The sequence below is a fragment of the Berghia stephanieae genome, chromosome 7, assembly GCF_034508935.2.
Source record: "Berghia stephanieae isolate SIO BIC M18660-M18661 chromosome 7, UCSD_Bste_1.3, whole genome shotgun sequence".
NCBI classification, from domain to species: domain Eukaryota; kingdom Metazoa; phylum Mollusca; class Gastropoda; order Nudibranchia; family Aeolidiidae; genus Berghia; species Berghia stephanieae.
The window spans coordinates 22036253-22051847 of NC_088366.1; the positions used below are offsets into that span (position 1 = coordinate 22036253).

Sequence of the window (15595 nt, forward strand, 5' to 3'; positions counted from 1 at the left end):
ATCAACAAGAGGAAAATAAAAACGCTCGTGTTTAACGCGGACACCTGAGACAGAATTGTCAAGACTTTACTTCATCCTTAATTCCGGTCTTCCACTATAAAATGACAAGACCCAATCATGATTCATGATGGATGCCTTTTCCACTTTAAAAAAAAAATCTTTTTGGCCAAAATTTTAAAATTTTACTTCAGTCATAGATGAATCTAGTCGACCAGTTGTGCGGCTATGTGGTCTAGTGGTATGCCACTCGCTTTTGGATCGGAAGGTCCTGGGTTCGAGCCTCGCTCGGTGCATAGTCGAGTCCTTGGAAAAAGCTCTTTACTTACATTATCTCACGGTACTCAGGTGTAAAATGAGTACCTGGCCGTTAGCAGCGTTGTCTCTGTCCGTAAAAAGTGTAATATCGCCTAACAGGCGTCATGCCTCGTTCTACATGTTACGTGTTGCTGTTGGTCAGGGACCCCTTGTAAAGCGCTTTGAGCACGTGTAGTGGATATTGCGCTATATAAAAGCTCTATTTTTTTCATTTAAGACCAGTACATTCTTAAATCTGAGAGTACATAGAAATTTCACCATTGTTACACCCCTGCGCTGTCGTGCAGTGACGAAACAGCTTTTCCATTTTGGCCAGAAAATATTTACTTCATAATATAATACTATATCGATGAATTACGGTAACCCCCTCCTCCCTAAAAAAAATTGCCAAAACGTTTTTGTAATCTCCATCTGACTTGCTCAAGGCCACACAGAAGCAGCGGCGGGTGATCGAACTCGATACCTTTCGGGTACGAAGTTTAGACCGTACCCGCTGAGCCACGCTGCCCCCCTGCGTTTTATTTCGATCCGTTGAGGATCAATTTTGATTCCGTTTTTAGTTATTGGACAAAAAAAAAAAAAAAAAAAGTCAACCAAAGGTCATCATCATTCGACAAACTTCGTGCGTGATAGAAATTGTCACGGAACTGGTTTTCCCTTTCTTGGGAAATTTTTGTTGTGATTGATAAGGTGATGAGGTGACGGGTTTTAAATTAATTTACTATCAAACTTTAGAAAGACTTTAGAAAGAAACTGGACGAAGTAGAAATGTGGTTCCTTAGAAGGATATTAAGAATCTCATGGACATAGACAGAGAAGAAAACTAATGACGAAGTATTAGAGCAAGCTAAAACTAAAAGGTTACTAATTCGTACAATAAGAAAAAAGACAAATGCAATTTTTAGGGCACCTAAATCGACATAAATGTATTGAACATCTTGCTCTCACAGGAAAGATAGAAGGTAAAAAGAGTAAAGGTAGACCAAGAAAAACATATTTGAATAGTTTGAACAGCTGGGTGACAAAGAAAGAGAAGAGTAATATTAGTTTTTTGAGAGATGAATGGCGTCCCATGATCACCGATGTCTGGCACAGACTTGGTACTTGAAGAAGAATAAGAATATCAAACATCCATAGCGCTAGTTATCTACAAACTAAAAGAAAAAAGGTACGTATCTGTAATTTTTACATAACTTACTCCAAACGAAAAGTAAAAAAAAAAAATGGACATCCCCTCCCTAAGGGCTAACCCACACCGGAGACTGACTCCGACGACCCGGCACTGCCTTCCTCTGCCGTTTTCCGGATAAAGACGTCAGGCACGGATAAAATACTAAGAATAAAGAGAAGAGCCGCTAGACCTACCCATACCAAGCACCTAAAAAAAAAAAAAAAACGGCAGAGGACGTTGGGTGCTTGGTATGGGTTAGTCTTGCGGCTCTTCTCTTTATTCTTAGTATTCTGTCCGTGCCCGACATCTTTATCCGGAAGATGGCAGTGGACGGCAGTGCCCGGTCGTCGGAGTCAGTCTCCGGTGTGAGTTAGCCTTAAGATCATCAATTCAGCAGGGATGACTAAAGGAAATAGATGTACAATTGTGCGGTCTATGTGGTCTAGTGGTATGACACTCGCTTTCGGATCGGAAGGTCCTTTTAGAAACTATTTTTACTATTCTATTTTGGAGCCAAATCGACAGTTTTATGTTTATTTTAAATTATTCAACTGATAGAAATTGACGAAAACGAATTTTTCCACGTAAACATTTTCGGCAATTTAATAACGTATGTTTAAAAATATAATTTAAGAAGTGTCACACTTTGTGACACAGCAGTAACCGGTTTTAGAACCGGTCGCACATCTATTCGGTAACTTGTGGGATCAATTATCTTTAAAGTTATTTATTTAATATACGAAAACAGATAAAATGTACGTTTCGGGTTTCCCCTTTATCAACAAAACAGGATGAATGAAAAATTACAGACGAATGAGATAAAGGGGAAAAAGCCACTACCACATTATCGTATTCGTCTGTAGTGTTTCATTCATCCTGTTTTGTTGATAAAGGGGAAACCCGAAACGTCCATTCTATCTGTTTTCTTATATTAAATTGAAGCTTACATTCAATTTCACATTGTTATTTACGCCAAATCGAGAGCTAGAAAAAACAGAGTTTTGACAATGGACGCACCCCCACGGCAACTCTCCACGGTTTCCAGACATACAATTTCTAGCTGCCAGGCCAACAACCACTTCATAAAGTCTCAAGAGTCACTTTTCCAATGGCCCAAAACTTAGCTTACTTTCTTTCTTTTTTTTTTCTTTTCAAATCAACGAAAAAATTGTTGGGTTTCACATTAGTGACCCCTAGTCTCAAAACGGTATTAAGTCGGGATGGTTAAGTTGCTGAAAATGAAATTTGAGCCAGAAATAACAGACTTAAGTTGAGTTTGTATGCCTTATAGAGGAGAAGGAATATCATATTTTCGAGTGCTAAATACCAACAATTCATATTTTTGACCAGTTTACCTATAATTTTGTAGCATTTGGTCTATCCCGACATAATACCGTTTTGAGACGTTGGGTCAAATTTATCATAATGACGTGGTCGTTGGCGAAAGGTTTTGGCGTCAGTTCACTTCTTCATCCAGATATAAAATAACACTTCAATGATTTAGAAAATTAAAAAAAAACAACAAAAAAAAAAACAAAAAACAAAAACAAATTCTCCCCCCCCCCAAAAAAAAACAACAAAAAAACAACAACAAAAAAAACAACAAAACAATCCCCTCTCCCGACCCCCAAAAAACAACAAAAAACCCCAACAAAACACAACAAAAAAATCCCCCCCCCCCAAAAAAAAAAAAAAAAAACAAAAACCAAACAAACAAACAAACAAAAATACCCCCCCCCTTGCCAAAAAAAAACCCAAAAAACAAACAAACAAACAAAAAAAAAACAAACCAAATACAAAAAACCCCCCCACCAAACAAATAAAAAAAGAATCATTCAAACAAATATAAAAATAAAAACCACAACCAAATATTATTTTAAGATAAAAAATTAAACAGACAAATAATCACTAAAACAAACAACGTTAAAAGCAAAAAGAACTCAAAATAACAAAATACAAATATACACAAATCAATATAATAAGCAGTAAAAGAGCACACCCATATTTATTGAAAAAGTATTTTAAAAATTGCCAACATCAAATAAACAAAAGTAAAAATAAAACCAAGACGACCCAAAAAACAAACAAAAAACAAAAAACAAAAACAAACAAACAGTCCACCTCCCTCTTAAAAAAAAACAACAACAACAACAACATGGAAACAGGCAATCCATCAAACAAAAGAGCCAAACAATGAACATACAACCGTACACTGGAAAAAAAATCCATACCCGTATTTACAAATTTGGCCAGAAAACTTGTCCTTCAAATATCGATCGATTTAAATGACCCTCATCTTGGCAAAAGCTCTCAAACCTGGGACTTCGTTTGAGAGCTTTTGCCAAGATGAGGGTCAATTAAATCGATCGATATTTGAAGGACGAGTTTTCTGGCTACATATTATGGGTTTTTTCCAGAGTACGGCAGCATACTGGTCCCAATGAAGACACAATTTTTTTCGCGACCCCTGGATTTCAATAACAGCTATTTACAACTCAATTATACCCTATTATCATGGCGCGTTCTACCTTATCGCAGACGGGCTTTAACATGAACATGTGATCTTTAATTAATGAACCAAAATAAAAAGTGGGACTGAAACCTCGATATGAATCGTTGTTTAATCTTAACTAATGTGACTTACAGCCTCATAACGGTTTGTTCATGCTGAAAATTGATTATATTGCCAATACATACTATGAAACTGGTGATATATATGATTCATTGAAGAGAATAGACATATCTATAGTCAGATTTTATTTTATTAATGGCGCGTGTTTTTCTGGATTTTCTCAGCTGTCCCTTTATCAAAAGTTGTAAAAGTTTGTGTCAACCTCTGAATCAATTTGTCTTAACTGAATCTAGATTTTGGACCGTATTGATGCCATATTAAAAAAGTTTTCTTCTTTAAGACCTATAAAAAAACAACTTTAAAACAGCTGACATAAAATTATAGATTTTACACTGTAAAAAATGAAAACAAGTTACGCACCACAAAGTATGAATGAATTCATCGCATTTCCAAAAATTCTTGTGCTGACGTAGTGATTATGAGTTCACGTCATACTTCTTTCCAAATAATAACAATTCACTTTAAGTGTTATAAACATACCACTTATTTAGTTTGTATTAAATTTTGAATTTATTTTATATGGCATATTATCTACATAATGTCGGAATTACCAAAGACTGATATGGAATCTCTCGCTTTAAATCATTTAAATAGTGATTGTATACTCAATATTGTCAAATTAACAAACACTGTTAATATAACTTTGACAAATTTTTGTCTATACATGAACGTTTCACAGGGCCTTTAAAGGTTTTAAAAACATATAAGGCTCTTAAACAACACGATACGGTACGGAATCTCTATCGGTTCCACTCTCGTAAAGCTGCGAAAAGAAGTCTTCTTGTATCTATCGATAGGTCATTAAAGAGGACGGCAATGGTTTTGGAATTTCACAATCAACCATGAGAAGATCGTTATCGAAATAGGACAGAGAGATCACCAGTGTAGAACGACGTGGCAGGAAAAGGATCATAGATAACTTTGATATGGATATCATCCAAAGATGTTTGGGTGAGCGTAAATATACATCCGAAAAAATATTGGACGTCTGATTATTAAACAGAAAACGGCCCATGGATTCTGGACAGAGAATCATTGTTATTCTCGCAGGTGGTTATCATACTGGATATTTAAAAGGATGCCATGCCATTTTTTCTTCTCTGCGCCATCTGGAATAGTATTCTCGTGTCAATGCAAAGGTGATTTAAGACTGACTAAATATCGTTTGCTGCACTCCATTGAAGCACCCAGCTGTATTGTATTGGACAACGCTACAATTCGTGGCCCATGGTCACTTTAAGGCTCCAACTTTGGCAAAAATAAAAGCTGACATGATTTCATGGTTTCAATCAGACAGTACTACATATTCTATACCCCTTAGTATAAAAAAAAAGAAATGAACCAGAAACAGATTTCAAAGCAGACCTTCTAATCAGGGAGTTCTGACACGAGGTTGCGTGACTTCCCCCATATCACTGTGAACGCAATCCAATCGAGGTCATTGGAAAGATTGAGAAGAGGAACACCAAACTTACTCTCACCGACGAGGCAATAAATGATAAAGAGTAGACTGAGAAAAGGCATGCCTCAACCTTCGCAAACTAGAGAAAAATTACATTTCATTGGATAGAGTGATGCTCGGAATCTTTCTGTAGTCGTTTCATTTCTCCTTTTCATCATCCTCGTCAACAGACTGTGCTGATATTGTTGTTGTTGTTATTGTTGAACACATATTTGTTGAGACACTGTCTCATAACGGATGAATTTTAACTTTTGACCAGTCTACATAAATATATGTAATCCTCTTTGGCATAAACACAATCTATTTCTCAAACTTTTGTAATCAAAATTATATTGGAAGCACGTTATGTTCACTTTCGTTTGTATTCACCAGTAATGTGTATTGATAGTTATAAAATGTAGATGTCTGATAGTTAATAATTGCCATTCGTTGCTTCATATTCAAATACTGCACGTATATCGTTTAAGCTTCAATTAACCGAACACTCCAGTTTAACAAATTTCTTCACAATGGATATGCGGAAAATTCATAATTTTGATAATGTAAATCTTCTATGAGTTCTGATCCTCACCTGTTATCGATTTTAATATAGCTGTAATAAACGAAATCCTTTCCTATTGTTTTAAAATTCATGAAATTTTTTTTTTTTTATTAAGACAAATTGATTCAGAGGTTCATACAAATTTTTGCAGCTAAGCAATTGGGGGGGGGGGGGGCAGCTGAGAAAAAGAAGAAAATGCGCCATTTATTAAAAATCTGACTATCTCACACTAAAATTCCCGATCACTTTTGCTTTAAAATCACTTTTAATCTTTAAGTTCACCTTGTCATTACATCGCTTTATTGAGCGACATAACAAAAAATTTCCTTTGGATGAATAACGTATTATTATTATTATTATTATTATTATTATATTATTATTATTATTATTATTATTATTATTATTATTATTATTATTATTAATATTATTATTATTATTATTATTATTATTAATATTATTATTATTAATATTATTATTATAATTATAATTAATATTATAATTATTATTATCATCATTTATTATTATTATTATTATTATTATTATTATTATTATTATTATATATTATTATTATTATTATTATTATTATTATATTATTATTATTATTATATTACCAATAATAATAATATCAATATCAACTGTATCAGAAGTATTGTTGACTGTAAAAGTGACATTTGATATTAAAACGCTGACTGTAACAGTAACCTTCATTCCAGGAAGGTGGTAAGCTGGTATTATTATTATCTCATCTTATCTGATCGTATCTTCTAAAAGGCTAAGATAATCATATATTCTCCTAATACCTTATACATGACATGACATTCAAACAATCTTAATAAATCATAGTTAATTTGCTTTTATTTATGACAAACATTAATCATATTCTTATCTACATGAACTCGCTTAACAGAACTAGCGTTTTTTTTTTCATCACATTATTCCAAATGCCAACTATTATTAGAAGGCATTAATGAATTTTATTATGTTCATCTCAGACAGCGGAATTGAATTTGAGAACGTAAATAATTAAATTGTTATAGGGAGAGCAGTATAAATCCTTTAAATTGAAATTTAATGGATTCAATCAGTATCTATTTTGATTTAGGCATATTTGTGTTCTCCTCAAAATGGTATATTTTTTTAATGTCGGGTAGACATAGATAAATCTGTAAATTGAATTTGCAGCAAAAACATTTTGTTTGTATTATAGAGGAGAAATAATCTTTTAATAACGAAAAAACGAATTGTGGTATTCATGATATTTCAAACTTTAATTTGCTACCCTTGTCAAGATCTACGAGGTATGTTTCAGTATTAAGTTTCCCCGTCGCGCTGTACTCACATAATATTATGAATAATTTTGTATTTTTGAATCAAAAGAAGCTTCATTCACTGACCTATTCAACATAAGAACTTTAAAGTTCCACACACTTCTGCATTCGGTGTACCCAACAGTCAAAGATGCTGACTAGTGGCTGTTTGTCAAAGACATGATTGAAATTCTTATCGCCTCTGTTCCTCGCCTTCAAATCGTTAACCTCACAGCATTTCTTTCACCTCAGGGAAGAGATGGAAGTCGCAAGGGGCAAGATCACGTAAATAGGGCGATTGTTCTAACACGACTAGCCCTCGCGAAGCTCTTGTGAACATCGCCATGAGGTCATGATGCATAATGACGCTTCGTTCAAGCAAAAGGGTCTTTTTTCGTATCGCTTCAGTTTGTCTTTCAGAATAGTTTCAGTTAACAGTTTGACCAGATGAGACAATTCAGTAAAATGTCATGTGTCTCAAAAAACGATGTACATCACTTTCTTTTCTCCCTGTTTTCTGCGAGCCTTCTATGGTCTTGGTGCATACAAATCAAGCCATTGAGCTTGACAACCCGAACATCGTAGCGTGAGAAGGTTGCATCAATGTTTCCTCTGCTATTTTCTGGCACCAGAACTTCGTTTTAAAAAAATGGTATTTAATTAAAAACCTTTATTACATATCTATAGCTCGAGATTTAGCAGAAAATTCGTAGCTCTTCGGGAATTTTCGTAGTAGTAAGGAGGTCTGTTGTGATGGGATGGGTATCAAATTTTATTTAAAAAAAACGAGAAAAACTGATTGGAAACATAAAAATGATGGTGATGGTGGTAGTTATAATGGTAATGGTGGTGGTGGTAGTAGTGATGGTGGTGGTAGTAATGATGATGGTAATATTATTTTTGTTATTATTGTTATTGTTATTATTATTATTATTATTATTATTATTATTATTATTATTATTATTACTATTATAATCATCATTATTATTATTGTTATTATTATTGTCATTATTATTATTATTATTATTATTATTATTATTATTATTATTATTATTATTATTATTATTATTATTATTATTTTTTATTATTATATTATTATTCTACGTATTGGTGGTATTAAGATTGTTGTATTTTCTATTTATTTTTTTTTTTGGGTTGTTATTAATGGTATCACTTTATTCTTTTTTCCACTTTCACGTATGTTGTCATCAAATTGTGTGATTTATTGGCGAAAGCCGAAGATTGAATAAAGTTTGAAAGCTTTTATTACGCTTGGAGAATGAGCAAAAGTTTAAAAAAACGGCACTTGCCACGCCAGAGCTCTATGACACAACAAATATACTTGAACATTTGGCATCGAGATTTCTCAGATGAGACATCATAATATTGTCTCAAATTTTTGGTAGAAACTACCATATTGAGGCGATGGGTTTCGTTGATGATTTGAGTGGAGTGACTAAAACGCGAGGAAAAGCACGAATACTGCATGCACATCTACACGAATATCATAACTCCATCTACATAAGTATGTATTATAAACTATACTGATCACGTATAACTAATTCCAGATGAGTATCATTACTAAATCTACATGAGTATTATAAACTACACTGCACATCTACACGAGTATTAGTACAATACTGCATATCACCATGAGCATTATAGTATTAGCAGTAGTGGTACTACTACTACTACTACTACTACTACTACTACTACTACTACTACTACTACCACCACTACTACTACTACTACTACTACTACTACTACTATACTACTACTACTACTACACTACTACTACTACTACTACTACTACTACTACTACTACTACTACTACTACTACTACTACACTACTACTACTACTACTACTACTACTACTACTACTACTACACTACTACTACTACTACTACTACTACTACTACTACTACTACTACTACTACTACTACTACTACTACTACTACACTACTACTACTACTACTACTACTACTACTACTACTACTACTACTACTACTACTACTACTACTACCACCACTACTACTACTACTACTACTACTACTACTACTACTACTACTACTACTACTACTACTACTACGACGTAGTTGTAGTAGTAGTAGTCGATCAACTTTCCAAATATAGCCAGAAATAGAGGATTTTCCCAAACAGTAGTAGTAGTAGTTGTAGTAGTAGTAGTAGTAGTAGTAGTAGTAGTAGTAGTAGTAGTGGTGGTAGTAGTAGTAGTAGTAGTAGTAGTAGTAGTAGTAGTAGTAGGTAGTAGTAGTAGTAGTATGGTAGTATAGTAGTAGTAGTAGGTAGTAGTAGTAGTAGTAGTAGTAGTAGTAGTAGTAGTAGTAGTAGTAGTAGTAGTAGTAGTAGTAGTAGTAGTAGTAGTAGTAGTAGTAGTAGTAGTAGTAGTAGTAGTAGTAGTAGTAGTAGTAGTAGTTGTAGTAGCGGTAGTAGTTGTAGTAATAGTAGTAGAAGTAGTAATAGTAGTAGTAGTAGTAGTAGTAGTAGTAGTAGTAGTGGTAGTAGTAGTAGTAGTAGTAGTAGTAGTAGTAGTAGTAGTAGTAGTAGTAGTAGTAGTAGTAGTAGTAGTAGTAGTAGTGGTAGTAATAGTAGTAGTAGTAATAGTCGTATTAGTATTAGTATTAGTAGTAGTAGTAGTAGTAGTAGTAGTAGTAGTAGTAGTAGTAGTAGTAGTAGTAGTAGTAGTAGTAGTAGTAGTAGTAGTAGTAGTAGTAGTAGTAGTAGTAGTAGTAGTAGTAGTAGTAGTAGTAGTAGTAGTAGTAGTAGTAGTAGTAGAAGTAGGAGTAGTAATAGTAGTAGTACAAGTAAAAGATACAACATCAACAGTTTTGATCAAGTTTCCAAATTTAGCCACAAATCGAGAATTTCCCCAAAGCGGGCCCGGAACTAATTACAGACAATTTCCGTCTCGTTGAAGCAAATGCCGTTTTCATCAAAAGCGCCCAATAAAATAAAAAATCCGTTTTGGAAACAGAAAGTAAATTCTTTCCCCCTCATTGGCTCTTTTGCCATCTCAGAGGTCTCGTGACTTGGAGATAACCACTTTCCACAGACAAAACGTTTTAAAATAATAAAGATTGTTTTTGTTTTTAAGGATTTTAAGGCGCTTGCAACACATTTAGGTCATATCAGCGCCAGTAAAAAGGAAGAAAATTGGATAGTAAAAAGTTCTAGAATTACAATTAAAGCACCCAAGAGAAAATAAGACAAAGGGGAACTGGGAACAAATAAATTAAATTAAATTGAGCTTGATATAGGGCAATATCCACTAAATGTGCTCAAAGGGCTTTACAAAGGGGTCCCTGGTCAACAGCAACATTTAACATGTAGGACGGGACATGACGCCTGTTAGGCGATATTACAATTTTTCGGACACAGGCAACGCTGTTAACGGCCAGGTACTCATTTTACACCTGAGTACCGTGAGATAATGTAAGTAAAGAGCTTTTTCCAAGGACTCGGTGAGAGAATGTGAGTAAAGCGCCTTTTTCAAGGACTCAACTATGCGCCGAGCGCGAGGCTCGAACCCAGGACCTTCCGATCCGAAAGCGAGTGTCATACCACTAGACCACACAGCCGCACAAGATTGAAACAAATAGGGATCAGATTATATGTAGATTCCAAGAGCATACATCCAATGTACTTACAGTGGTATTCGTCTTATTAACTTCGATGATGAGGTGTTCAGGATATGGTTGTATCATTACCCTCTTGTTCTAGAGTAGTTACCGGGCAATCGGATAGCGAGAAATGAGCCGCAACCTCATCTAATCCACCTTAAGTACCACGTCGCGGAGACAAGAAGGGGGGGGGGGGGGGGATAAATTATTAAACTTTTGTGCGGCTATGTGGTCTTGTGGTATGACACCCCCTTTTGGATCGATCGGAAGGTCCTGGGTTCGAGTCTCGTTCGGCGAATAGTGGAGTCCTTGGAAAAGGCTCTTTACTCACATTCTCTCACCTTACTCAGGTGTAAAATGAGTACCTGGCCGTTAACAGCGTTGTCTCAGTCAGAAAAAAATTGTAATATCGCCTAACAGGCGTCATGTTTCGTTCTGCATGTTACGTGTGACTGTTGGTCAGGGACCCATTTTAAAGCACTTTGAGCAAATTTAGTGGATATTGCTCTATATAAAAGCTCATTTGTTTAAAACAAGGCCTTATTTTTGAGTATGGTACAATACAAGGGCTAATTGTAATGTTAATGTAATCAACCTCCCGCATAGTTACCTTGAATTTCTCCAGATTCGCTTTCCTTTCCTGTGGCTTTCGGTCTCCGTGAAGACAGACACATGAGTATTTGCCTGCAAAAGAACAAAATGATACATAAATATATACGATTTCAAGGGATGTTTTTAGTAGTCCCCACTGATGTATGGTATTAACTATAAAACATGTGAACGTGGTGGTGGCGATGATAATGATGACGCTGCTGCTGCTAATGATGATGATGATGATGATGATGATGATGATGATGATGATGACACTGCTGCTGCTAATAATGATGATGATATTGATGCTACTGCTGCTGAATGTGATGATGATGATGATGATGATGATGATGATGATGATGATGATGATACCGATAATGAAGATGATGTTGTTGATGCTGTGCTACAGCTGCCGAAAAAAATATATGAAAGACTGCAGATTATGTTTCAAGGTTCGGCCATGGAGGCACGAACGTTTATCTGCTTTGAAACTTCAGGTCCGCTCTTTATTACCAAAAAAAAAAAAAAAAAAATGTGGAAAGGTTTCAATTTCAAACAATTAAAAAAATGAGCATTTTGAGCTCAAGTTACCATAATATTCTTTCTCAACATTCGAGTGTGTCGGCGAGTTGGGTAAGAAAAACCAAAATCTAGAAGTGACTAAATGTGACCCTTCGCCTCAAAACGGTATTAAGTCGGGATGGTTAAGATGTTGAAAATTGAATTTATAGCCAGAAATATCAGATTTGTGTTGAGTTTGTATGTTTTATTGAAGAGAATGGATACCATATTTTAGGGTCTAATGCCAACAATTTATATTTTTTGACCAGTTTAACATTAAATTCGGCTTTTAAGCATTTGGTTCGTTCCGACATAATAACGTTTTGAGACGATGGGTCACAAATGAGTCAATAAAATGGAATAAACGTGCCTCATGAATAAGGGAACAACCCAAAACAAATGACGTTTCGGCCTTTGTCCTTTTTCAAGTAAAAGGGTAAGCAATGTTTATTGCGGCAACTCCTCCTCCAAAACTTCCTCTCTCTTATTCTTCATCACCAGTCATGGTTTTACAAACCCTCTTCATTACTACAGTCAGATGTCCAACATGTTTCAAGGTTTTTTCTTTGTTTTTTCTCAGGTGACCATCAATGAACAGCTGCAAAAAATGTGTATGAACCTCTGAATCAATCTGTCTTAATTGCGGATCGGAAGGTCCTGGGTTCGAGCCTCGCTCGGCGCATAGTTGAGTCCTTGGAAAAGGCTCTTTACTGACATTCTCTCACTGTACGCAGGTGTAAAATTAGTACCTGGCCGTTAACAGCATTGTCTCTGTTGGAAACAAAAATGCAATAACGCCTAATAGGCGTCAGGTCCCGTTTTACATGTTATCCACTAGACGTGCTCATAGCGCTTTACAATGGTCTCTGGCCAACAATATCACCTAACATGTCGGACAAGACATGACGCCTGTTAGGCGATAATCCAAAATTTTTTCGGACAGAGACAACGCTGTTACCGCCCATGTAGTCATTCTACACCTGAGTACGATGAGAGAATGTGAGTAAAATCGCATTTATAAGGACTCAACTATTCGCCACTCGGGACTCGAACCCAGGACCTTCCAATTCGAAGGCGAGTGTCATACCACTAGACCACATAGTCGCTAAATCTTGTTCTGGTTCGTGTTCTCCAGGTCTGATGATTTTACATTGTCGTAATGGACACAGTTTTGTATTGGTTTAAGAGTACTTCCCTTACGACAATGAGCCTGTATAGATGTAGTAGGAGTATTAGTAGTAGTAGAAGTAGTAGTAGTAGTAGTAGTAGTAGTAGTAGTAGTAGTAGTAGTAGTAGTAGTAGTAGTAGTAGTAGTAGTAGTAGTAGTAATAGTAAATAGTATTAGTATTAGTAGTAGTAGTAGTAGTAGTAAGTATGTAGTAGTAGTAGTAGTAGTAGTAGTATTAGTATAGTAGTAGTAGTAGTAGTATAGTAGTAGTAGTAGTAGTAGTAGTTTGTAGTAATAGTGGTAGTATTAGATTAGTATTATAGTAGTAGTAATTAGTGGTAGTATTAGTATGTAGTATAGTAGTAGTAGTAGTAGTGTAGTAGTAGTAGAAGTAGTAGTATAGTAGTATAGTAGGTAGTAGTAGTAGTAGTAGTAGTAGTAAAGCAGTTGTAAGTAGTAATAAGTAGTAGTAGTGTAGTAGTAGTAGTAGTAGTATTAGTAGTAGTAGTATATTAGCAGTGTAGAAGCAGTGTAGTAGTATATAATAGTAGTAGTAGTAGTAGTAGTAGTAGTAGTAGTAGTAGTAGTAGTAGTATAGTAGTGTAGTAGTAGAAGCAGTAGTAGTAGTAATAATAGTAGTAGTGGTAGTTGTAGTAGTAGTAGTATTAGTAGTAGAGTAGATTAGTAGTTAGTAGTAAGTGTAGTAGTAGTTAAGTATAGTAGTATAGTAGTAGTAGTAGTAGTAGTATAGTAGTAGTAGTAGTTAGTAGTAGTAGTAGTAGTAGTAGTAGTAATTAGTAGTATAGTTGTAGTAGGTAGTAGTAGTAGTAGTAGTAGTAGTAGTAGTATAGTAGTAGTAGTAGTAGTAGTAGTAGTATAGTTTATAAAGTAGTGGGTAATGTTTCATCTCTTATCAAAGATCGTAATTTTTTATAGCAGTATTGCTTACTAAGTGTTAGAGCTATTATACTTTTAACGTCTTTGATGTCGTCAAGGAAAGCTCGATCTCAACAACACAACTTGAACCCTTGGCTTCATGAAAAGTAATATATGAAAAAAAGAAAAGAAAAAAAAAGCAACAAAACTAGTAGCAAACATAGCATTTGTGGACTACGCCAGGATCAGTTTGGGACCCGTACACAGCCGATAACATCAGGGCTCTTGAGAAGGTGCAAAGACGTAATATCCGCTGGATAACAGATAAACATGACACGATTAGCACCACAAAATCACTCGGTTTGCCTACATTGACCACTCAACAGTCCTCGAAAACAGTCCAGGCTGTCTGCCCTCTACATCATGGGCAATAAATGTTTTAACAAACAACATTCACACCTAACAAATCGTAAGGCACGTTGACACGTACCAAACGTCTGGATAATACCTCAATTCTGACTCCACTCAAAGAAATAATAGAGTCGGCCCCTAAAACAGCTCGCTTCAAATCAAGGAAACCCTATTACAATACCAGAAATGGCAATTTCGACCTAGAGGAGGCCCGACGAGAGGAATGGAAACAAAAACCACCAAAGGCTAGTGAAATTATTGAAGAACCAACGAACATACCACTGCCTGGTTTCCATACTCTTACCAGAAATGAATGGTCAACATGCAACAGAATAAGATCTAGGCATGGTAGAACAGCCTCAGACTTGCATCGATGGGGTTATGCATCATCTCCAAAATGCCCAGCATGCGATGACCCTTGCCAAGACATGGACCACATCATTTTGAAGTGCCCCGCAACAGCACCCCTAGGCGGCTACCTCGTGGTTCATGAGGCGGACAGTGCTTTCGCGGATTGGGTGAAGCGAAACAACGTGGAGCTGTAGCCACACGAAACTACTACGTATCACCTATTCCTTGACATAAACAATCAAGAGATCATACACAGCATATAGCAGCAGAGCTTTCTTTTACCCACGGACTACAAAAAGAGAAATTATAGTGACAGAACCAATCTTAAACAATTCCTGTTCGTTCTGAGTGGAAGCAACACGGCATTGGCTGCCCTAACTTCGAAGAAAATGATAAAGGGGGAGGAAGAGGAGGAAGAGGAGGAGGAGGAGGAGTAAGGGGTGGAGAGGGGAGGATGAGGAAAAGGAGGATGAGAAGAAAGAGGAGGAGGAGGATGAGGAGGAGGAGGAGGAGGAAAAGAAGAAGAAGAAGAAGAGAATTGTCCAATGTTCGATATCATGCAGTTAGG

The 15595-nt window shown here is 35.7% G+C and overlaps 1 protein-coding gene across 1 annotated transcript in view; it reads right to left on the reverse strand.

Annotated features, from left to right (window-relative positions):
- Positions 1 to 15595, reverse strand: part of LOC144976889 (ATP-dependent RNA helicase Ddx1-like) — a 565840-nt gene that overhangs the window by 44119 nt on the left and 506126 nt on the right. Inside the window, exon 21 of the mRNA XM_078921446.1 lies at positions 11680 to 11753. Coding sequence (XP_078777572.1) covers positions 11680 to 11753 — 74 coding nt within the window. The remainder of the gene's footprint in view (positions 1 to 11679; positions 11754 to 15595) is intronic.